Source organism: Ruditapes philippinarum, unplaced genomic scaffold (genome assembly GCF_026571515.1).
Source record: "Ruditapes philippinarum isolate M1 unplaced genomic scaffold, ASM2657151v2 ctg312_1_1_1_1, whole genome shotgun sequence".
NCBI lineage: Eukaryota > Metazoa > Mollusca > Bivalvia > Venerida > Veneridae > Ruditapes > Ruditapes philippinarum.
The window spans coordinates 5,712-31,813 of NW_026860715.1; the positions used below are offsets into that span (position 1 = coordinate 5,712).

Here is a 26,102-nt window from a genome sequence, read left to right on the forward strand (position 1 = left end):
GCCAGATGTCAATAGTATATGAAAAAATCTGAGGTGGTATGCAAACTTTAACGTAAACTCTAAGTCGAAAAAGGGGCATAATTCTGTCAAAATGCTTGATACAGTTACCTCCTCCTGTCTACAGATTGGTGTCATGATGGTGAACAAATGTGCAAAGTTTCAAAGCCACATGTCAATGGACTTTGAAAATATTTGAGGTATTACAAAAACTTTAACGTAAATTCTAAGTCGATAAAGGGGCATAATTCTGTCAAAATGCTTGATACAGTTACCTCCTCCTGTCTACAGGTTGGGGTCATGATGGTGAACAAATGTGCAAAGTTTCAAAGCCATATGTCAATGGACTTTGAAAATATTTGAGGTATTACAAAAACTTTAACATAAGTGGTTACGCCGACGCGGACGCCAATGCCAACGCTCGGGGTGTCTACAATAGCTCTACTTATTCTTATCGAATAGTCGAGTTAAAAGGGGGCATAATTCTGTCAAAATGCTTGATACAGTTATCTCCTCCTGTCTACAGATTATGGTCATGATGGTGAACAAGTGTGCAAAGTTTCAAAGCCATATGTCAATGGACTTTAAAAATATTTGAGGTATTACAAAAACTTTAAAATAAGTGGTTACGCCGACGCCGACGCTCGTGTGACTACAATAGCTCTACTTATTCTTATCGAAAAGTCGAGCTAAAAACTAAGCTTTTTTGACACTAGACTTCCTCTTTCTAGTCTTTACAACTGTGTTTAGTTTCAATGAGATATTGATGATAGTTTAGGTGTTTTACTCCGGACAAGCATTTGCCTTTTTAAGTATCATAAACGGAGATAATTCAAAAACTAAACAATTGTAGCATTATGGTTCTTTGACAATTAGTCTTTACAAGTCTGTAGTCTGAAGATATTATTATTCGAGATATTGTTGATACTAGTATATCATACCATTTAACTAAAGGGAGATAAAGTTATCATTTTTTTGACACTGCACTTCCGTTTAATGGTCTTTATCAGTGTGTGAAGTTTACGGAATATTCCTTCCATACTTTTTAAGTTATTCTCCGGACAAGAGTGTGACAGACAGACGTATTGACATTCTAAAAATACATTCCCCTAGCCACAAAAGTATCAAAATGTAAGTTTGGACAGAGGGAAAATGCAGACTTTACACAATAAAATACTATGTCTTTAATTCATTTATCATCTATACAAATATTTCTGTAAATATCATTGGCATGAATGAACTATCACAAATATGACAATCTAATTTAATGATGAATCCAAGTACATGAACACTCTTGATACTAAGTTATCAAAAATGCAACAGTTCAAGATTTTTCATCAAAAAAAAAATTCTGGATAAAACAAAAAATCAATAATATATTTGAGTTGAGGTTAGTCTCGGATAGTCAAAATCAACGCAAAAGTTATCTGTCATGAGCAGGGGCCAACAGTTACAGTTTTATTTATATATTTTTTGTGTGAATACTAGTATATTCAGGGGTATATAGGATAGAACATAACCTTAACTTTGTGTACCACACATACTGGAGAAACACACTGTTTGGCTCTTCAGCTAAAAAGACTTGCACACAATTAAGGTACCAGCACCTTATTTGCAACCAATCAAATTTTGTCTAATAATAGATGCAAAATCATTATCTTTCAGTTCATTAACAAGTTAACATGTCTTCTGCCATCAGTATTAAGCAAGACTTAGCTTTCACCTCTTTTAAGTCAAGTTTCTCTATCAACCTGGCAAATCCGTACTTTTATATTGCAATCCAAACAACTCACAAAGGAAAATTTCAAATTAAAAGAAGGAAAAATCTATTACATAAATAACGGAAAGTTACAAATTTAATGCAGTAGTTATTCCTATCTCACAATGTCTTTTTTCTCTCAATGATTCAATAATGATCAAACTTATCAAAAAGAAAAATCAAAGCACAGATGGCGCTGAATTTGTTTGGGTCTCAGAATGTCAGAAAGGTGAAGGTTGTGAGATTATAAACCAATTTGTTTTTGTAAAGTGCCACCAATGCTTTCCAGTGTTATAACTGTAGTAAATTGGCTATAAGACTAATTGCAACACTGATAGTCAATTCAATGTTTATTTGACTTAAAACATTTTTTAAAAAAATGAGTTGCCTCAACTGGGATTTGAACTCTAGACCTCTCGAAGCGAGCGTGCAAACCCTTCGGCCACAGTGGATATATATGTTATAGGCCTGAAGAAAACCATATTATTCTTAATAAGGGTTTGTAACTCTTATTATTTTGACGCTAAACCTGTTGTTTAACACAGATGTAAATAATCATGGAGCTTACTTTAAGCATGTATATCTATAAAGAATGAAACAATATTAGAAATCTTCGACCATTCGGGAACTACTTTGCTTGAAAATTAATGCGCCTGTCATTTGACAATCTTTACGCATTGATCTCCCCTGAATTTTTCGGCATTAGTGTACATATAAAGGGAAGTAACCGCTTCAAAAAGTGGACTACTTTAGGCATTTGCAATTAACAGCATTCGACTCTGAAATTTCGCTACCATTATTTGTTTGGTCTGACGACCCAAACAAATAAAAACAGCATTGTGAAAATGGTTGAAACTAAACATGTCATTGTCTCAGTGCACTTGAAATGTATTGTAATCATGTTATATTAATATATTTTTTTAATTTCCTGTTTCTGTTTCCATCAATTCTTCTTCTTTATTTTCAACTTCACTGCTAATTTTGTTGCTATTACTCTCTGTAGATTCTATACTTTTTTCTTCTAGATTTATCTTATTACCTTTGGCAGCAAGTTCTGAATCAGAATGAGTACCATTTTCTGTGTCTGTTGTTTCCATCTTTTCATGATTAGACTGTAAAAGGTCAACATTTTCATCTGAAGTTTTTAAAGCACTTTTTTCAAAATGTTTTTCTTTATTAGGATCAGTCCTTTCATCTTCTGAATTACCAACAACATCTTTTTTGTCATTACCTTTGTTTTCATTTTCACTGCCAACTGGATCTATCTCCTCTATTTCCTTTATTTCTCCATTTATAGTAGAAGACTTGCCATCAGACTCTGTTTTGTCTCCTGAATTTTGCTCAACAATTTCTTTGGGACCTTCTTCTTCAGTTTCATTAACCGAATTAATTTTTCCAGTGGTCATTTTTCCAGGTACACTGTCATCACACTCACTGCCTCCTTCCAATTCATCGTTCTTGGATGTCTTTGCTTCTTCTTTCAAATGTGCCATCTCTTGGCTTTCTTCTGGGTGGTCATCATTTTCAGGCCCTGAATCAGACATTTCATGATCCTTTCTTGACTTTCCTTTTGGAAGATCCTCATCAATCAAACTCATAGCATAATATAGAGTTCCATCCTCGCCATCATCAGAAATTTCATTTTTATTATCTCCATCGACTTCATCTTTTTTGTCTTTCACATTATCAGCTTTTTTATCTTTTCCATTTTTGGATAATGACTTTTTATCAGACTTTGAATCTTCAATCTTGTCTGACCAATAGCTACTTGGAGGAGAAGGTGATCTATTTCTCCTTTTTGTTTGAAGATTTTCATCTTGCAACAGTTTTTCATAATAGTCAAATATTTCTTCCCTTTCCTCATCATCTTTCAAAACGCCAATCCAATACTTGACACAACTGTCAATGACGTTAGATAAGGTACCTTCAACCATTCCTTCATGCAATATGAACTTTACAAAGTTTTTCTTTAGATGTTCATATCCAAATTCTCCTAGACATTTCAGTATTCTTGTTATCCTCAAATAGTTGTGGAATGACCTGTAAAATAGTGATTATGTGTGATTATATACCATTATATAGTCACTACTAAATCTTTGGCTAAAAGATGATCCAATATTTATAAAATTTCAAACGAAGAACAAACCATCCAAGGGTAAATTGGTTATTAAATTGGTTATTAAATGTATTTGGTCATACTAGATTAAACCATATACAATGTACTGTAAGTAATGGACCTTGCATGGACTAGCTAGATTACTTATTCAAAACAAAAGGGCCATGATGGACCTTACCTTTGTCCCTCACCAGAGTTTATAAGAAAATTTACTAACTATACAGAGAAACATGACCTTATCCAATAATCTTGCTTACATTGGTACCGTAACCTAGGAATCATTTTTAATATAAAAGTTACATAAGGAAACCACATTACCCTAGAGAGTGTCAGTTTACCTCAAGGGCCATTAGACAATAGCTTATGCCAAACTTGGCTAAAGCAAGTGAAGTTTCAGAGAAGATTTTTTAGTTTTTAGTAACATTTTACTATATATTCATAATTTCAAATAACTAAAGAGTCATAATTTGAATAACTTTGGTGCACAAGGTCCCTCACCCCAGATAGGTCCAATTTTGACCCCAGGACAATAATCTGAATAACCATGGTAGAGATCCAATTAAATAAATGATGTTTCATATTAAATTTCATAGCTCTAGCAATTGCAGTTTACGGTGAGAAAGACTTTTGTTGTAATGTACTTTATTAGGAAATATTTACATTTAACTAACATTTACCTAGTCTATTTTGAGCCTCTGTGGCATCCTTATGTACAGACTGAAAAAATGTACACAACATTTGCAAAGTCAGTATTTGTTACCTTAATCTGTCAGGAATAAACTTTTTTATACATTCAAAAGATGCTTGGATATTGTCCGAGAACTAACCTGTTGAGTTGTCTAAATCTGTCCCTCCAGTTATCTGCCCTAACAATTGTACCATCATCCTCATTCTCCAACTCCATTCCATAGAAATCTAGCATCATTTTGTAAGATGTCAAAATCCTCTTCATTGCTTTCTTATTCTTCTGGATTTTCTGAATACATAATAATAAATACAAATCTAATTACTTCTAGACACTGTAATTTTTTAGCCTAGGGTCTCTATCCAAAACAGCAAGACAGTCATCAAACTAGGACAATCAAAGGTGGTTTGCTTGTATAATTAATGGACCTATTATATATATTTTTACTCTTATTTGTTTGTTCAAAGAGAAATCAATTAGTAACCTACTTCACTCTTTTAATAGACTTTGAAAATAACAGTTTCAAAATACTGTAGAACTTTTGTAACATACTTTACCTTTGTAACTTATCATACCAGATCTTGCTTTGAGAAAGTTTAAGATAAAAACATTTTGCTTTGATAAAAACAGTCTATTATGAGAGACATATTGTAGTTTAATAAATTACTGGGAATTTGAGACAGATACTCACAGAGATGTAAGCGGACAAAATATTGGCTAGAAAAAAGTTTGACTATACCTGGGCATAAAATTATGGTAAAAAATGTAATAATGAACCTTTTGCACCATTCATAAAATTCAAGCTTATAGATCAATATTTAACTTACATAGCTGAGTTGACAAACCACAATAAATTTCAGCTTAAAAAGGGAAATAAAAAAACTTGAAAACCAAGGGCAGTACATGTACATTGTTAGCAATTGGTATTGGCATTTAGACCTCTCTCCTCTTTATATTCCTGGTATTAAGATGCATACAAGTACATAAAGTTACCTTTATTTCATGCAGCTGCAGTTCCTGGGCGTGCCAATTCAAACCGGACTCTCTGATTGGGAAAAGCCTGTAACACATTGATAATTAAAATGTTATACTGTAAAATAGTGATTTGGTACATACATGTATGAATACAGTTGCTACTGCAGCACTTAAATCTCACTTAGATAACTACTTCAGATCGTATTAAGAATTACATTTCTGTAACAAAGTAAAATGAAAATTCAAGGAAATAAAACTGACAAAACATTTAACTATATGTTTTAGGTTGATAAGCAGCATAGTTTTATGCAACCATAAAGAAATATTGTGTAAATGGTCTGTGAAAGCCACTTAATCATAGTTTGGGATAGTTTTTATACATATTCAATTAACCATTAAAACCATACTTAAAGGTTTTAAAACCCTAAAAAAAAGCCTTTGTCTTCCAGTATTTTAAAAAGGGGCCCCTCACAAAAATCATGCAACCCCGACACGGTTCTTTTACTGTTTTAAAAATTTTTAAATTTTAAAATTAAAAAATCACAAAATCAAGTAAATTATATAATTTATTTTTTGAACAGACCCTTTCCCTTTTTTTCTACAACTTTTTTTTAGTTACCAAAGCAATATGAAAGAAAAATAAATTTTTTTGTTATTTTTAAAAATTCCAATGAAATGTTTAGGGTTGAAAAAGTTTCATTTAACATATTTTTAATTTTAACAAAAAAAATTTAAAATTTAGCACTTCATGGGAAATTTTTTTTTAAAAAGGGAAAAAAAGTGAAGTCAAATTTGGGGTTTGTGCAAAAATAATATCTTTTAAATAACCCCTGTTAAAGTAAACCTGGGGAACCTTAGAAAATTTTTTAGTTTTTCCCACCAAATTACATGAAACATTTTAAATAGTCCCCGAAAAACAAATTAACAAGAGCAAAACGTTAAAAACATGTGTTTGTTCATGATGGCAAATTTAATTTGGTAGTAAATGCGAGGGGCAAGAACCCAAAAATTTATTTTAAAAGGCCCTATTTTTTTTAATTCTTCCCTGGCCAAAAATCAGGCCAAAAAATTAATTTTAAAAGGAATCGTTTTAAAAATCCCCAAACACTAAGTACTGATAACTTAGCGCCCTTTGGGACCTTTTTTCAAGGGCCCAAAAGCCGCCCAAAAATTTTTTGATGGACAACAGAAAAGATTTGGGAGATAGATAAGAATTGATCCCATAAATTTAAAAAATATATATGCATGTAAAGATTTTCAGTATTTCAAGCAAACATATAGAAAAAATACAGCCATGCAATTTTAATTTTGTCACAAAGCTTTTAACAAATCACATTTGATACTATAGTCCCAAATATCCAAATTTCCTTAAAAAAACAACAAAAAAACAAAAATTAAATCCATTATTATAGAACATACATCTTGAAAGGTATTATAATTTTAAAAATATACCATCAGGTTTTGAGGGGGATTTAGGTTCATGTAGAATCTATAGTTGTCATCAGTCCAGGGTCATCTTCTTTGTCCTGAATTGTAATAATAATGAATAAATATACACTTTAAAATACAGAACTGTCAAAATAAATTACTAATGATTCACCACATAGCGATTCATCACAGTTAAAATGATAATTTGTGACAATTAATCAAATGAAATACTAATTGTCTGAGTGTGCTGGTCTTAGTTATATTCACAGTTAAAAAAACTCAAGGAAAAGGACAAAACTTTTTTTGATTAATTTGACAATGACAATGTGTTGATTAATAATACAAGGCCCTCAGCTTAAAATGCTAAAAATACAATCAGATTTTTCTGTTTATCAAAGAGTAACATATAAATAGGAGTATATTTAAACGAGGATATAACTCATTCACAATTAACTATCAAACATATGAGTTAATAAAGTTACTTACTGGATATCCATTTCTGTACTTTGCTCTGTATCCTTCTGTGCACCTCTTGTCCACGAAAATGAGAACATTCCTGCTCCGGTAACTTTCCTTTTAAGACTTGGTCTTTTTTCTACACTAGCCTTCTTTTCAACTGGCAAATCAGATTTCCTTTCAACACTTTTTCCTGTTTTCTTATTTATTGGTGTCACCTTCTTATCCTGTTTGCTTTGTTCCACTTTCCTTTTTGTTCCTATTGTAGACGGTGACTGTTCCACCTTACCCTTCCCTTTAGTTTTGTAGACTTCGAATTGTTCTAAATTATATAACAAAGATCAGTTGATAGCGTATAAATTGATGATTATTTAAATAAGTTTAATTTATCGATGACGAAAATATCTTAAGAATTAAGATTAATTACTTTCAGTAGTCACATGACAAACTATGTCAACTGCATGTCAAATCAGATTCAGAGATAAGTTGATAAGTTCTACGGAAATCGAAAACCCAAAATAAAAGTTTTCAAATTTTTGGTTTTGGGAAAAAAGTCTCCCCTAAAAATCTGACCTTTTAAATTGTTTTTTTTTTCGTGTCTTTTTGGGGTTGCATCGTTTTCTTAAACTATTATTTGTTTAAAAAAGTCGATTTTTAAACTTTGGAAATTTTTAAAGAAGTAAAAAAAACTCTAAGGGAAATTTAATAAATTCCCTTCCCTTCATCTCCGTATTTTAACCCGGGAATCAGACTTTTTAAATGGTTTTTCCCCACCTATTTGTGAAAAAAGTTTTACTTCCTTTGGGAATTTTCCCTTTTCTTCTTATCTTAAGATTAAAATTTAAAAAGATTTTTATCAAAATTAATTTTTAAAACATGGAAAAAGAGTGTAAAAATTTATTTTTTTTTTTAAAATTTTTTATACTTTTACCAAAATAATATTTGGTAGGGACAAAGATATTTAGCTCCATAATGGTAGGGAACATTCCAGAACATATCTTTAATAATCATAAAAATAGTTTTATCAAAAAAATGTTGCCTATTACTATTTCCTATAATTCTCCCCATGTTAGAAAATAATAACACGAAATAACCGTTTTTGTAAAAAAATGAAAATAAATAATGAAAATCTTTTTTGGGGAAAACTGTCTGCATATTTAAAAAATTGTGGAGAGTTGTAAGGGAAGGAAATGGTTTTTGGGGAAGTACCGTCAGGGTGAGGAACTGCAAGGAGATGTTTTGGTGTGTTTTTAGAATTGTCTGTCATTCGGATCCTTTTGACCGGTTCTCTGTGTCTTCCAAAATCGCATCTTCTTCAAACACAAATATCAATCGCAAAACTTCGGCTCTATATCTATCCGTTTACTCAAGAGGAGATCAGCTGCAGATGACACAGACATCTCAGAATGAATTTAGTATGTTTTTTCATGTTTAATGTATTATGTCAGGATATTAATTAACAATTATAGTCCGTTGATTATGTGAAATAAATTCTTTTTTTTTTTTTCAATTTTAAAACTTCTTGGCGATTCTTGTTGGTAAATAGGGAGACCGCAAAACAATATTGTGAAATTTGAAACTAGTCAAGGAGTATTTTTTTTTTAGGATGGTATATCTAGCCAACATCTCAAATCTGGTTTTTTTTTTACTCATTTTTTGTACAACAATTTAGTCATTAACAGTCTAGGTCATTGGTATAGCTCAATTATTTTTAGATATGATCATTCCTCATTCCAAATTAGGTAAGGTCACGCAGCTTGATGTCGCGCGTCAGTAAAGGTCGTGTAGAATCAGCTTTCCCAGGTATGCTTGTTCTAAATATGACAAAGTCGCCCAACAAGAGGTCGCGCAAACTTATTTTTCAGCATCTCAAAATATCAGAGTTTATGAATATACAGGTTACTGTGTTCAAATGTTGTTCAAATGTTGAGCCATGTTTTGTAAAGCTGAAAAAGGGATTTTCTCAGTATATTTTTTCAGCTGCTGACAAGTTTAAAGAATTTTATCAATCAAAATTAAGTGTATCAACATTGTATACCATAAACAGTACAAATTTGTAGCAGGAATGCATATAAATACATTTTTTACTAGTAGTACCTCATTTTCAGTATAATATATTAACAATGAATATTATTTTTTAGCTTTATTTTTAAATTATCAATACACATAGTATATTTTCCTTTTCATTAAGCTGACGCTATTTTTTCTATCTATAGTAACAGTACGCATGCATAACTTATATATTATTTCATGATATTTATGCCTGGTCGATTCTTCATGTTAAAATCTTTTTCCCCTTTGCGGGTTTTTTCCATAAATTTTATTTTTAATACTTTTAGTAATATTTTTTTAAATAAATAAATTTTATTTCTTACATTGGTAACTTTAAGATTTTTTTTTGTATTTTACAAAACAGGTTTTGCTGCAGAAAAAAAATTTTGGGTATTTGGTTTATTGTTTTTCCTTGTCTACAGATACCAAGGGTAGCTAACATACCTTTTATATCTTTACTTGATTCCCTTATTTTAATTTTGAATTTTTAAAAAAAGTTTTCTAAATATTATTTGAACTTTTTAAAAATAAAACTATTTGGGAAATCCCAAAAACCCACCCTTGTTCCCTTTTTTGAATTTTAAAATTTCATCATAAATTTAAACCCGGGTAATTTAAAAAGGACGTCAATTTTGATTTGTCCCGTTTCACTTGTTTTTAAACCCTTTCAGGGGGAAAAAAATCCTCATTTTATTTGAAATTTAAAGCTTTTAATTTCCTATTCAAACTAAAGGGATCAACTGCCATTTAAAGTATAGTTTCCCAAAAATTTAGTTTTGGGAACTGAGAAAAATTTTTAAATCGAAAAAAGTGGTTGGGAAAAATGGGTGAAAAAAAATTTGAATCCCTTGGCAAATTTATCATTTATAAACTCAAAATCACAAATACATGTTAAAAGGTTTTTAAAGAATTTTTTCAAGCGGAAAAACCCTTTTTGAGCCACAAAAAAGGGGAAATTTTTGGAAAATTTTGGTTAAAATTTTTTTTTTTTTAAGTAAAGGGCAAAAAGTTAATTGACCCCTTTATGAATAGACATAAATAATATTATTTGGGGAAAATGTTTTAAACCCTCTATGTTTTGGGAAAACAAGGAAAATTTTAAATGAAAGAAAAAAAAAACATCAATTTATATCGTATTGCAACTATTAAAAACCGCAGTTGCCCTTTAAATTTCTCGATCAAAAAACTGAAAGACAAATTTTAAAATGTATACAATTTCAAGACCAAATTTAAAATCAAAAAAATTTTTTTTTTAGATGTATTTCCAGAATCCGTTTGAAAAAATAGTTAATGGTTAGTTTAAAACATTTTTAATTTCTAAAATTTCATGGGATTACAAATTTTTGATAAAAAATTTCATAGGGATTTCAAAAAGCAAAAACAAAGGGTTGGGGCCAAATTCTTAAACATTTGCGGTCGGGGCCCCCCCGGTAAATAATGAACGAAAAACCTATATTCAATTTCTTAAAAGGCATTAAAATAAACATTGGGATTTCATGTATAAATTTCTGGAAAAGGAATGAAACGTTTTAAAAAACGTTTTTTTAAAATTTACAATAATAAAGTAATTTGAACAAAATTTGAAAACAGTTCGTGTATTTTTTTAAATTTTTTTAAATGGATGATTAAAGGGTTCAGTATAACCCCCCCCCCACCCCCCCCCCCCCTAAAATGTCAAAGGGTTTCGTTTAAGGCTGTTATGTTCCAAATTTTTTTATATTGGGTACAGGGTATTGTTAATTACTTCTTATATATATATTCTAAGTACATTTATAACTGATTACAATAAAGGTTTAATGTTTAGGTATAAGTGAATCGATTTGTATTTTTAATAAATTTATGGACAGCAGTAAATATAACTTCATTATCTTTCGATGCTAGGCTATCACTACCAAGAACAGTAGATTTGTATTCAGTGGGTGGAACGTCCTAGTTTCTGTAAAGAGTGTTATTCTTTGCGTTTGATAACTCGGGCATTTAAAGAAAAAATGTTCAGCATTCTCAACTGCATTTCCGCAATGACATGTGGGATTTTCACTAAGATGATTTCTAACTAAGTCACCATTTAGGTCGCTGCAATTGTTTCTTATACGTGAGGTAAAACTGATAATAGTCTTTCACCTATTAAAAAAATGTTTAGGTACAATAGGAGCTTTGAACATTTCTTTCATTCTAGTTTTAAATATGTTTAGTGATTCCGCATTACGAATACTAAGCATCAAGTGAATTCCAAAGTTTCAATTGCTGAAGGTAAGAAGGATCTATTATACGTTTCAGTACGAACGAGCTAATGTTGCATAATTGTTATTATTTCGAAAGTGGATAGTTTGATGTTTCTGAAACAGTACTTGGGAAGAGATCTTCAAGATAATGAGGGACAAGGCCATTTTTTGCTTTGTAAACCGTGACTAACTTTTGAATTTTTACGTCTGTCAGAAAGAGATACCCAGCCTACTTCTTTAATCAATGAATTTATCGATACAGACCTAGTTAACCCAGTAACGACGCGCGCGGCTTCGTATTGCAATTGTTCAAGTGATTGCTTTTCGTTTAATGTACAACCGTCCCACACTACTGAGGCGTATTCCAAAATCGGACGCATATAAGAGAGTATATATTTTATTCATAGTAGATCGTTTAAGTTTTAAAATTTTAATGCACGCATTGTACTTAAAACTTTTGACGCTGATAACATTATTTTTTCGATATGTTCATGCCATTTGAGATCATGAGAATTGTCAAGCCTAAATGTTTGTGATGATCACAAAGTCAAGACGATTGTTATTAAAGAATAAAATTGGCTTAGGATTTGTGTTTGAAGAGAAAAACATAACTTCAGTTTTTTTGGGATTGAAACTCACAAGCCATTGATTAGAGGACATTCATTAATGATTATTTAGGTCACGATTTAAAGTTGTTTCAATGAGGCCGATATTGTTTGAAGAAACAGCTAAAGAGCTGTCGTCTGCAAAAAGACGAGTAATAGAGAGTAAGTTTTCGGCAATATCATTGACGTAAATCAAAACAATAGAGGCCCAAGGGCTGAGCCTTTGAGGGACGCCTGCAGATATATTAAGGATGGAAGATAGTTTCAGAGCCTATAAAGACGATTGTTTCCTTTCAGAGAGAATAATCAGTAAACCCAACTGAGAAGCTGGTTCTTTAATACCATATTGTTTTAGTTTAAAAAGCAGACCTTGATGCCATACCCCTGTCGAATGCTTTTGATTATATCACAAAAAATAATACAGGTCGATAGCTTTTTTGTCATAGGATTCGCAAATTTGGTGATAGATGTCTATTAGTTGATAAACAGTTGAATGTCCAGGGAGAAAAACCTGACTGTAAGGGATATATCAAATTGTTTGAATGTAGATGGTTGTATATATGTTTGAAGATTACTCGCTCCATCACTTTACCTACACAACTAATTAATGATATTGGGCGATAATTAGAAGGACTATTTCTATTTCCTTTTTTAAAAAAGGGGCAATAACTTTTGCAAATTTCCATATATTAGGATAAACACCTTCTCGAAGAGATCTATTAAAATAATATACATAATGGCTTACAAATAGTTAGTTTTGTTTCTTTTAAAATTTTATGACTTATATCATCCGGCCCAACCGCCTTGTTTATGGGTAATAATGACAATATATCAATTATTTCTTGGTAATTAATTGTAAAATTTTCAATATCGTTGTTTGATTTTTGAATAAATACCGGAAGTTGAGTAGAAGTTGTATCAATATGCGACACTGATATGAAATATTCGAATATTCAATAGTTGAATGGTTTGATAAAAGTGAGATAATTGCAGAAGATTAAATAATTATACAATGTATATGTATACGCAACCACTTACCGATAACTTGTCAAGAAACTTTCGTGGAAATAGAACATAATTAAGAGAATTTCACGAAACCAGAGATATTTTCATGAATGTAATATAAAGGTGTTTAAACCGCAGTGATTTAAACTTACACCTTTATTTCTTCTTCTTCTTCTTCTTATTCTTCTTCTTCTGATGAGGTATCGTTAAATCATAAATTACTTACTTGCATAATTTTTAACGAAGGTTTTCAGGAAAATTTATTGTATAGTTGTGACATACGAGGGTTGTCCCAAAAGTCCGTGACAAATATCTTACAGACGGTTCATTTTTAACGCCAATAGATATTAATTAACACATATAACCTATAAGTTTATTATTTTACATTACAACAAATTATTTACAAAATGTCTACTGTAGTAACTTAATTTATTTCAATATTAACGACATTGGTTTGAATTCCCAGCGCACGACAAATAATTTGCATTTTGTAATGAATAGGCTTAAATAAATCATAATTCAAATATCTGATGATGTTTCTGCAAAATATCACATTGACTTCCTCTGCTGCAATATTGACATCAACATAGACAATTTCAATTAAATGACTTCAGAAAGGAACGAGATATGGAAAAGTGAAAATATCTCAAATAAAATAGGAAAGTTAAAATGGCGACGTCCTATGAATTTGCGGCGCAGCGAGCAGTTATCAGGTATTTCGTGAGCATTTTGGGATGACACCTGTTAAGATAATTCAACTAATTAACCGGATAGAACAGTTAAACAACATATCCCGAGCATTTGTTTACAAAATATATGAACGAAACCAGAGTGCTGTACTACAGAAAGCGAAAATATGGAAAAGACGAGTAGGAAGACCGATCTCCGTCGCCCATTTCACACAGCTAAAACTGGTCCAACAAGACCGGAAGCTCGCTTATAGCAAGAAATAAGTGTATGCTGTCCAATCGTTGAATGACTGTATTTAATATAAATTTAACGCCGTTTAAGGCGTCTTTGACGTTTGACGTGCGCCACGTTTCAAATAATTGCTATGGTATTTATGGCATAATTTTGTTGTTTGTTGATATTTTCTATGTAAATTTGTGAAAATGTTTCCATAATATGGGTTTATATGACATCAAAATATTAAATTCGTAACTAGTTTATTTAGCTTTTATACAATATTGTCACAGAATATTGGGCCAATCTCGTATTTATAGATGGTTCTTGATAGTGACTTTTCTATAAAAGACATATGAAAGAAATGATTAACACGTTAAAAAAGACAATTAAAAAGAAAGAACTGTACGGGATTGCAATAATGGTTATCCTAATTGTAGTAAGCAAGTCTACAAGATATAATAAGCCACGCCTTTAATATCAGATATCGTTATTGCTACTGTGTGTATGTTTACTTGATGTTTGGGAGTTTATGAGTGTATACTTGGATGCAACACATATAATAAAATATATAAACCATCCTTCGGGTCTTGTTTAGTTTGTGTGCTAGTAAGCCATCCAAATAGAAAATATAAATGTTACATTGGCGACGAGGATCGGATATTAAAAAAAAAACTGTGAATTAATTTAAACTGACTCTGTGGAAAAAAAAAACAGATTTGAAAATGGAAAATTTACCTGCTTTTCCGAAATTCGATGTTTTTGCTGATGAAAATTCTCTGGGAGTACGATGGGAAAAGTATTTGGATAAATTAGAAAACTTATTTGTTGGGCTGGGTATAAACACTAGAAAAAGAAAAAAAGCACTGTTACTTCATTATGCAGGAGATGATGTTTACGATATCTATGATACATTGAATTTAAGAGAAGACAATGAAAACTACGAGGAAACGAAACTTGGATTAACAACATACTTTAAGCCTAGAAAAAACACACAATTTGAAATATTCGAATTTCGTAATATGAAGCAGTTGCATGAGGAATCTATCGACCAGTTTACAACAAGATTACGCCAGAAAGCTAAGAATTGTGAATTTTCGGACATTGACTCAGAAATTAAAAGCCAGATCATACAGGGTGTTGTTTCACAAAACATGAGAATGCAGTGTTTACAAGATCCGGATAAATCACTTAATGACTTACTTACAAAAATGAGAACCATGGAAATATCAAAAACTCAAGCAGCAAATATGTCAAAGGATACAAGTAGTCATCAAGTAGTGCGGGTAAAAAGCAATCCTCGATTTAGCCGTCAATCAAATGGATTCGCACCTAAACGTTATCAGCAACGTTCATATCAAACTATCCCAGAAGCAAGTTTGTCGTCGGGAAGGCGAAACTACCCTCCAGAACGAAATAAAAAATGCCGAAATTGTGGAGGAAAGTATCCCCATATGTCACGTTGCCCTGCTATCGGAGCGGAATGTAATTACTGTCATAAGAAGAATCATTTTATATCGGTCTGCAGAAAACGTCAAAACAAAGTGAAATTAATCGATGATGAACAGTCGGATTCACAAGTTTTATCTGAGGCAAGCACGCCGAGTGTCAGTTCAAATGAGTGCGATGTGTTATTTGGATTTAAAATATCAGATGGAAAAAAGTGCCAAAGAAAAGCATTAAATTAAATGGCGTAGATGTTTATGTGTTGATAGATAGCGGTTCATCGTTAAATATTATCAGCGAAATCGACCTCAAGAAAATGAAAATTCGTCCAGAAATCAAGAAAACGAAAACAAAAGCGTTCGCATTCGGGCAGAAATCTCCACTTCCATTCATAGGCAAATGTTCCCTGCTTGTGGAGTCGGACTCAAAATTTATGACAAAAGATTTCCATATTGTTAAAGGCAACAAAGAATCATTGATCAGTTATGAATTATCGGTAGAGCTTGGAATTTTACCGCAAATACAATCAGTTCAAAAATCAGTTCAAAGCAAAGACGCATATTCAGGACTTATTGAAGAATATTCACAAGTTTTCACAGGCTTAGGATGTCTGAAAGACAGAAAAGTTAAGTTTCATATTGATGAGAGTGTTGTACCTGTAGCTCAACCGCCTAGGAGAGTACCATTTCATGTACGTGCGCAAGTCGAAAAGGAACTGAAAAGTTTAGAGGAAATGAATGTCATTGAAAAGGTTATAGGTTTACCGACACCATGGGTTTCGAACTTAGTAGCGGCTCCGAAACCGCACGACGGTGGATGATATCATCTTGACGTTAAACGGCGCAACGGTATTTTCACGTCTAGATCTGTACAAAGCTTTCCATCAAATTGAATTGGATGAAGCATCACGTGTAATGACAACGTTTCAGACACATATTGGACTGTTTAGGTATAAACGTCTAAATTTCGGGGTGTCCGCAGCACCGATAATTTTCTAAAACGAGCTTCGTCAAGCATTTCAAGGTCCTAAAGGCATATTGGATATTGCCGACGACATCGTATGTTTTGGTAAGACACATGAGGAACACGACGCAAATCTTCGCGCTTTACTGCAACGTCTTCAAGATAGAAACCTCACACTGAACAGCCAAAAATGTTCATTCGGACAATCTAAAATCAAGTTCTACGGATACGTATTTTCCGAATCCGGAATTTCACCCGATCCTGACAAAGTAGATGCAGTGAAAAATATGGACAGACCAAAATCAATATCCGAAATCCGTTCATTTCTGGGTCTCACGAACTATTTAAATTGTCTAAGTTCATAGATGGCTATTCAAGCTTAACAGAACCATTAAGACGACTTACACATAAAGGTGTAAAATTTGAATGGACTGCCGACCAAGAAAAATCGTTCACATCATTAAAAGATACCTTAATTAGTGATAAGGTCATGACATATTTCGATCCTAGAAAGGAAACTGAACTCTGGGTCGACGGAAGTCCAGTTGGATGCTCAGGAATACTTATTCAAAACGGTAAAATAGTATCATATGGAAGCAAAGCATACAATTCGGTTCAGACGCGATATTCTCAAACAGAAAGAGAAGCTTTGAGTGCTGTCATCATGATTCAGCATTTCCATTTGTATTTATTCGGCAAGAAATTTAAACTGATAACAGATCGTGCTGCACTTCAGTCGATCTTCAACAATATCAAGACAATACAATCACCAAGATTAGAACGTTGGCGTTTGAAGTTGACAACGTATGATTTTCAGACAGTTTATAGACCAGGTAAAATGATGATATCAGATTATCTTTCCAGGCATCCACATGCAAGACACGAAACAAATACAGTAGCCGAGCAGTATATCAGCTTTATCACTGATAACGCTTTGCCAGATGCATTGAAGCTGTCAGATGTAGCAAAAGCTACCGAAACGGACTGTACATTAAGCTGTGTAAGAAATGCGTTAGAACAAAATGACTGGAAAACTCAAAAATGCAAATTAGATGAAAATTTTCGGTTATACGAGAATTTGAATAACAATCAAGAACTTGCAGTTGCATATACGGAAGATGGATTTGTGCTTTTACGGGGTACAAAATTGTGCATACCAGAATGTCTGCAAAATCAAACTGTTATGCTTTCGCATGAAGGTCACCAAGGCCAATCAAAATGCAAAGGATTATTACGTGAGTATTGCTGGTTTCCACATATGGATAGAATGGTGGAAGAAATTTGTAGATCATGCATTGTATGCCAAGCTGCATCAACAAGAATTATTCCAGACCCGATCAAACCAACTTCACTACCACGAGATGTGTTTTCTGAAGTCAGTTGTGACTTTTGTGGTCCTTTTCCAGACGGTTACATGTTACTAGTTGTTATATGTGACTACAGTAGATTTCCAGTAGTTGAAAGAATCAAATCGACAGCCGCAGATACAGTCATACCGCGATTAGAGGCGATATTTTCGATATTCGGATATCCAGAGGTAGTGAAAACGGACAATGGACCTCCGTTTCAAAGTCGCGCATTCAGAGAATTTGCTGATAATTCGGGATTCAAACATAAACGAATCACTCCATTGCACACACAGGCAAATGGAATAGTTGAGAGATTTATGGCGCCACTGCAAAAAGCAATTAAAACAGCGATAGCGTCCAGACAAGATTATAAAAGAGCGTTAAGTAGATATCTTATGAATTTTCGGAACACACCACAAACAACTACACAAACAGCTCCTAGTGAATTAATGTTTAATCGTAAATTAAAGACAAAATTACCAAAGATGACATTTGATAACAAAAACACAGATATTCGAGACAGGGACAGTCTATCAAAAGCGAAAAACAAAATATATAATTTGAAACTGGGAGATCGTGTGCTATTACAACGAGAACAACGGAATAAGTTTGAAACAGCGTTTGACCCTACCCCCGGGATAATCATTGCTATGAATGGATCTATGCTTACAATCAAACATAAAGGAAAAGACATCACACGGGACGTTTCCAAGTTTAAATATGTTCATGGAGATCAAGAGCCGATGCAGACGAAACCTGCAGATAATACATCTTTACCTAGAAATAGGCCGCAGAGGAAACGCCGACCGCCGAGACGTTATGAAGATTCAAAAAAGAAAATGGTTTAATCTATGATACCATTTCTCGTTACATCTATAAGGGTTAATGACTCAAATGTGTGGGCCATAATAATGCCCTAATTATATTTGCTATCATAGCAGTGTATCATTTATATCCGCTTGCTCGATTTATTAATCTAGGAAAAATGATAGCGTATGTGAGAACATTCTGTTATTCGTGAAATTATTACTTTTGGTTTTTATTAAATTACCTTAAAATTGGTTCTTGTGTGGTAGAACGGAAAAACAAATCATTCTTTTGATAACAATGCTAGTGGTTTGAACAAATGTTGTGATAATAATGTAATTTGCTTGATATTTTGTGACATTACGAAAAATAGAAAAGATATGACAATTAACAATGACATTATATTTATCATTACTTCGTTGAAGCAGATGCCCAGTCCACTGATTAGAGTAAATCGCATTGATTCATGAACTCTGCTGAAACGGAGAAGAGTTTATAACAATAGACTTGCTACATAGCTTATTTCATACTTCTTATAACAATATGTTTGCACATTTTTGATGATTTAAGTTTATTGATTTTATAGATGAGTTCTAAACTAAAGATAGAGGAGGATGTAGTAAGCAAGTCTACAAGATATAATAAGCCACGCCTTTAATATCAGATATCGTTATTGTTACTGTGTGTATGTTTACTTGATGTTTGGGAGTTTATGAGTGTATACTTGGATGCAACACATATAATAAAATATATAAACCATCCTTCGGGTCTTGTTTAGTTTGTGTGCTAGTAAGCCATCCAAATAGAAAATATAAATGTTACACTAATGACAAAAAATTTGTTTTGGGGGTGGGGATTTACGGCTCGATACGAAAAACTTTAAAACTCATACATGTATATAATCTATGTTACTTTTGAAGATTTTTCCGGGAGACCTGATATTTTTTACAAAGGCAAAAACGGAAAATTTAAACAAATCCAGATAATTTTTCTTAAATTTTGCAAAAGCATAATTGAAACAAACTGATGAAAGTGCCCCTGAAAGTGATTGTTTACTCTTTTATGCCACTTTCGATTGATACCTTTTTTATTCCAATTTATTTTTATTGTTTCATTTTAGTCATAACAATGCAGTCCAAAAGATAAATTAAAGTAAACATACTGGACTTTCTTTTAAAAAAAAAAGGATACATGTATACCTCGAAGAAAATTTCCGTCATTTCATATTTATAAGCTACTACATAAAAATATTGGCACACTCATTTTCAGCAAATTTTGCTTCATGACAGACAATTAAACGATAGATCATCTTTTAACCAGTTTTGAGTTCACCTGCTAATAGCAAAGGATCACTTTCATTCCGCGCCGGTAGATATCTCAAAAAGTAGAAAGGTGACCGCCATTTTTTATCAAGTTGTTTCAATCATGATTCATTAATCGTGCAAAGTTTAAGAAACTTGTTGGTGCTAAACTGATAGTCCTTGCCTTAACAAAAGATACTATTACTCCTAGAAACGTCCTTCACGTCATCTTAGGTTTTTGTCATTCCAACTTTTTGTATATCACGTATTAAAATTATTGTACACAATAAATATCATAAAATTATAAACATATTGCTTAACCCCTGCTCCCTGACTATGCACCACAACTAGAATGGGGGTAGGGGGTGGCGGAGAGAAGATATTAAACTTAATTTAATATAAGAATATCATCGTTTTGTACAAGAGTTACGGTTCTGATTAACATTTATTATACATTTATTATCAAGTTCAAAATGAGCTTTACATTTTTGATAAAGATTTGCTACATCAGTATGCATATTTTGAAAAACAAAGGTCGTGATCCGTTTTTTCTCTTCGTTTGAATAAGATTGTCATAACTGTTCAACATTTCATCCCTTTCGCCATCATCTTTCAAAACGCCAATCCAATACTTGACACAGCTGTCAATGACATTAGATAAGGTACCCTCAACAAGTCCTTCATGCAATATAAACTTTATAAAGTTTTTCTTTAGATGTTCATATCCAAATTCTCCTAGACATTTCAGTATTCTGGTTATCCTCAAATAATTGTGATGTGACCTGAAAGAAAAATCATCATGATTTAGAACGATTTTGATGCTTCATTGAGCTTCGTGACTTTACATTTGACATAGTGCTATTTCACTGACTTTTTAAAAAAAAAAGAACACCCTTTCTAAAGAAGTAAATATTTATTCGCTTCTGAGGTAAAATTAATGCGACTTTAAGGGGATAGTAGTTATTACTTCACCTTATGTCAAAATTTGGATAAATTACAAAACATGCAATCTTGTAAATGTACAACTAAGACATATGCATCATCACAGTTTTATACAGACTATACGTATAGTCCAAAGACAAGACTTTTGTGTAATCTAACCTTATAAATCTAAGCCATTCTGTGAGGCAACATAGATGACATATTCATGAAAGACGATTTCATTCACAAGCATGATCTTAGAGTTAATGTGTAATAATATCATAGCTCATCGAGTAGTAAATAAACATACAAATACTTTATATGACCACTTGTACAAAGGCTGAAACAGTCCCGATTTTAAATACTAAATTCATAGGTTTATAAAAATCCAGTATATTTAATTATGCATTTGTTGATCACTACTCGACATTGGCCATTTAAGGATAAGTATTAGGTTATATTATTAGGAACAAAAAAGAGGCAGTTAGGAAACAAGAAGAATTATGTCAACCACTCGATGAAAATATGAAATCATATTTCTAAAGGCAAATTAAATTAATTTAGACACAAGTTTTAACAAAGTAAGAAAGCTGCCGCCTCAAAAAAGAAGTATTCTCGGTAAATGATCAACTTTTTGCTGTTTGACATGTATACCTAATTCATTTAGATATAGACATTTTTCTTCTGTTTAACTTAACAAATAATAACAAGTATAAAAGCAATCACATATTTGAAAAAATATCAAATATTTATTTGACATCGTCAAAAAAAATGAATGTGTAAATGGTCTCACCTGTCGAGATGTTTAAATCTGTCTGTCCAGTTTTCACTCCTCACAACTGTACCATCTTTCTCATTATCCAACTTCATTCCATAGAAATCTAGCATCATTTTGTAAGATATCAAAATCCTCTGTATAGCCTTATCATCCGCTTTAATTTTCTGAGCGAGTGAATTATGATTATGTACAAGTTATTATTACAATAATCTCAATGTATTTTTGAATGATTAAAAAAAAGCTTAGTTGTTACATCAAATAACTCAAAATCAAACATACTTACATATTTATTTTTATTTAAGATTATTCTTTGTTCATTTTTTATACAACATACATTTTACAATGTTCACAGGAAGTCGGTGCGTAGTTCTTTTAATTTCATCCATATATACTATAAATAAAGACAAGGTAGAAAGGTTCACGGGCGGAACTTTCAGCCAGTTCTTTCAGGCAGTCATATTTTAAGTCCCAGATCTTTGATAATTTTCAACCAATTTTTACCAAATAAAGTGCAATCGACTCAAAAATGATTTCTTTTTGCAAAAATGTACAATATTATACCTGTTTATACAGAAAACGATTGAATTTTAACCCATTACGCGATATACACGCCTTTTTCACCCGCCCCCCTTTTTTGTTGTCTCTAATAGTGAAAAAATGCCTTATTTAGGCCCCTAACGCTTGTTTTTGTTTAAGAATTGTTGTTAAAAAAAAGTTACCACTTTTTCGGCGCGGCTCCCAACCAAAAGATACATCAGGGGGTTGCCAGAAGGGGCATGTGAAATTTTGGACTTGTAAAAGGCTATAAAGGACCCCAGATTGATCATAAGGTAAAGTGTAACCAACGCTGAAAAGCATTTGACTCTATCTCAATCCATTGAGAAGTTGCAGCACTTTGAAATCAATTTTGATGGAAAAAATCAACGCAAAATAGTGATTTTTGGCAATTTTGAAATGTCCCCTCGTTGCCATGGTAACAGAAAATTTAAGCCTGAGCATGTTGTTTCAATGGCAATGGTCCAGTCAACATTTGTGCCAAGTTTGATTAGTGTTGAAGCAGTTTTTATAGTATTTTTATAGTATTATAGCAATTTGAACGGGAGACTTTTCAATGAAAACAGCCATTTTTCACAAAATGCTCATGAAGTAATGGGTTAAAGTAAAAATGCACTTTTTGTCTAGGTCGGACATCGTTTGATAGAGCCGTCAGAAGACGATTTTGAACATAAATCAATCTTTAAATTTTCTTATGAAAATAGTGCATGCAAACAACTGAAAAATGTAAGGCAACTATCAACTTTCGCTCACCGGCCCAAATTTAATCCAAAACGTCCATATATAGGTAGTCTTTATTTATAATATATAGGGATGAAATTAAAAGAACGCACCGACTGCCTGTAGGGTGGATAGGCTTGAAAAGCATAGATATGAGTATCATATAATGTCAGCAACTGGTAAATGACAAAGGGACAACGCACTGTTAGAGATTTGTACATGTACCTCTATTTCATGTAGCTGTAACTCCTTGGCATAACGATTCAAACCAGATTCTCTGATCGGGAAAAGCCTATCAGTATAAATAATTTTACAATTAGTTATGTTTGAAAAGTTAATCTAAAGGTATCTTTTTTTACACTTAGACCCCACTTTAATGCCAAAAAAGTATTATTAAATTCCTTCATATAATAATAGAACAATTCATATGAAGTCTGTATTCAAGAAGTTTCAATCTAGGCCGAAAGAAAGATGCTATTAATTCTACAATAAATTTTAATCGTTGTGTTGTATCCTTTTATATATGAACTGGCTTTTATAGAATGCCAATGCAGTTTAACTATAAGGGTCCCTTTCTAAACTACTTGTTTACAAATGGAACATGTTTAGTTGAGGCGGATTTTCTTTTGCAAAATCTTAAAAAACATTTTTAGACAATTTAAACGTCCATGCACTAATCGTGCTGAATGTGAATAAGAGGGAAACTATTTTGTATCATGCAAAGTGAAAAGTTTAGCAGATTTTATTGTCAGCAAACAGCGTCTTACTGTAAAACATTAAAGATTTGTAAAATGTTTTAACCAACCACTGTATGTACCCATGATGAGCTTCTAGTTTTTTGTAATCTCCCCACCATTTCACATGAATCTGATCTATATAATCGCCTGCAACAATATCAAAATGCTGTGCTTACATGCCTTGTGCAAGTATACTACCAAAATATTCTAAATTATACGGTACCGTTGCACATGCTAGTAAAATATAAAATCAAATATTTATTTATAAAAAATAGCAATTTCTCTGATATATTTATCTATTAAAATAAATAGTACAAGGTATTTCTACTATATGTAATCACATAACTTTAAATACCGTTGGGTTTTGAAGTGATTTGGTTCGTATAGAATCTGTAGTTGTCATCAAGTCCTGGGTCATCTTTTTTATCCTAAAATTGACTATTTAATGAATAATATGTCGCATATTAAAGTGTCACTTACAGACCATGGAAAGTTATAAATGAAGATATTTTTTAAGATTTCAATCTGTTTTTATATTATCAAAGCCTGTCCGCATAGCTGATAGTTTCTTAAACCAGAGACATAGATAACAGAGACATAGATAGCTTTGTTACATGTATTTATGTCTCTATCTATATCTCTGCTTAGGCATGTTAGACGTGTGTAATTAAAAACCAAATGCGTTAAAAATAAAGTTCAATTTAATAAATAATTATATGTTTGCTTTGAAATTAGAATAAATGTTATCGAGTTATTTTCGTGCATGCTTCAAGAACTGTAGAAATATCTATCATTTTAGGGTCTAAATTCAGTCAACATTCATACGAGTTATGGGTCTTGGATAGAGACCTCCAGATATGATCTCAAAGACATGTCTTCAGTTTCAAGTGAAAACCTTCAGTAGTTTTAAAATTTGATATTGCATGCAAATCTTTAGCCAAGAATTTCCCAAATTCACAAAGGACTATTATTCGGTCAAAATCGATGTCAGGGTTATAGGTCCTCCATTTATGATCCAAAAGACATGTCTTCAGATTCAAATGAAAAACTTCAGTAGTTTTGAAGATAGACGTTGCATGCAAAACTTACACCAAATATTTTCTTAGGACATAAAGGGTCATAATTCTTCAAAAGTCCATGCTGGGATTATTGATCTTGAATAGTAACTTCTTATTTATATGTTCTCAAAAAGTGTGGGAATTTACAAGCAAATATCTATAATGGTTACTGATATATGATGTTGTAAATGAATTCAAAAGAGTGTTATTTCGACACCGGTGCCGACCCCCTGTCGAGAAGATGAGTAATCAATGGTTTTATCATAAAAAATTATATTCAAGCCTACCTATAAAATTTTGCCCTCAGAAAAAAGATAAATTATAAAACGCTTTATATACAAAGTATATACTCACCGGATATCCGTTTCTATATTGCTCTGTGTCCTTATTGGCATTTCTAGTCCAAGAAAGGGCATACATTTCCGCACGATGTTTTATACAATTTTTTAACTTTTCATTTGGCTTCTTCGTTCACTAGACTTGACAAATAAACTTCTTGTTCAAGAATTTTAGCACCTTTAAGTGTTATAATCGTTTCATCTGTTTTGTTTTGTTCTTTTATCGTATTCTGGGAGCATACACTGCTTGGTCCACCTTATACCTCCCTATTTATCTAAAATGAAACAAATACTTACAGTTAAAATATACTAAAACAACACATATTTCTTTAATCTTTACTAGTTTCGACTGTTGTCTTCATCAGAAACAAATACTTACATGCATCGTCAGAAACATATATTACCGAAATACATGTTGCAGCTTAATAAATCATAACTTTATAAATATTCATATGATGGCTACGGAGACGTTCAGCAATTTCAGATCAAGATAAGCCATGAAATAAGAGTAGGTATAAAGATAACATACACTGATCTGATCTGTCACTTAAATTGTTGAAGACGTAGCTTTTCCATTTTCTGTTCAGTGAAATATGTGTATTTTTGTGTTTATGTTTTAAAGCAGTGAAATCGTGCATTGTTTCTTTTATATATATAATTTCCTTAAAATCATTTTTTTTCTCATCTGAAGGCATGCACCATTAATATTATGATACATTTATCACATTCCAGGAAAATGTTAAATATATATTTTATACTTTATTCAGAAATAAGACATGATATGTCCATCATCTTACAAAGCTAAATATATTAATACACAAAAGATTGTAATATCTAAATTTCACAATAAAATATCATCACAATGGCAGTCAAACAGTATATAAACAGTACATAACAATTGTATCTAATCTGCAATCACCTGGAAA

General features: G+C 32.1%; 1 protein-coding gene across 2 annotated transcripts; it reads right to left on the minus strand.

The window, feature by feature from the left end:
• Positions 1–1,168: 1,168 nt before the first annotated feature.
• On the minus strand, positions 1,169–25,446 carry LOC132713152 (opioid growth factor receptor-like protein 1). 2 transcript variants are annotated; one of them, XM_060695625.1, is made up of 6 exons: positions 25,193–25,446; positions 24,136–24,208; positions 23,849–23,927; positions 23,269–23,335; positions 21,784–21,932; positions 1,169–3,796 (listed from the first exon to the last, which is right to left on the minus strand). In XM_060695625.1, the coding sequence occupies exons 1-6, from the start codon at positions 25,256–25,258 to the stop codon at positions 2,677–2,679; spliced, it is 1,554 nt and encodes a 517-aa protein (XP_060551608.1). In that variant the 5' UTR covers positions 25,259–25,446; the 3' UTR covers positions 1,169–2,676. The 2 variants fall into 2 exon arrangements, with proteins under 2 accessions (XP_060551608.1, XP_060551607.1); XM_060695624.1 differs by lacking the exons at positions 21,784–21,932; positions 23,269–23,335; positions 23,849–23,927; positions 24,136–24,208; positions 25,193–25,446 and adding exons at positions 4,700–4,848; positions 5,551–5,667.
• Positions 25,447–26,102: the final 656 nt, after the last annotated feature.

Bases quoted from the DNA above. Each gene is read 5' to 3' on its own strand.
- LOC132713152 (XM_060695625.1), bottom strand. From the start codon at position 25,258: ATGTATGCCCTTTCTTGGACTAGAAATGCCAATAAGGACACAGAGCAA. The intron at 23,928-24,135 runs GTATTTAAAGTT...ATATTGTTGCAG, and splicing joins AATCACTTCAAAACCCAACG to GCGATTATATAGATCAGATT. The intron at 21,933-23,268 runs GTACATGTACAA...TCACTCGCTCAG, and splicing joins TACAGCTACATGAAATAGAG to AAAATTAAAGCGGATGATAA.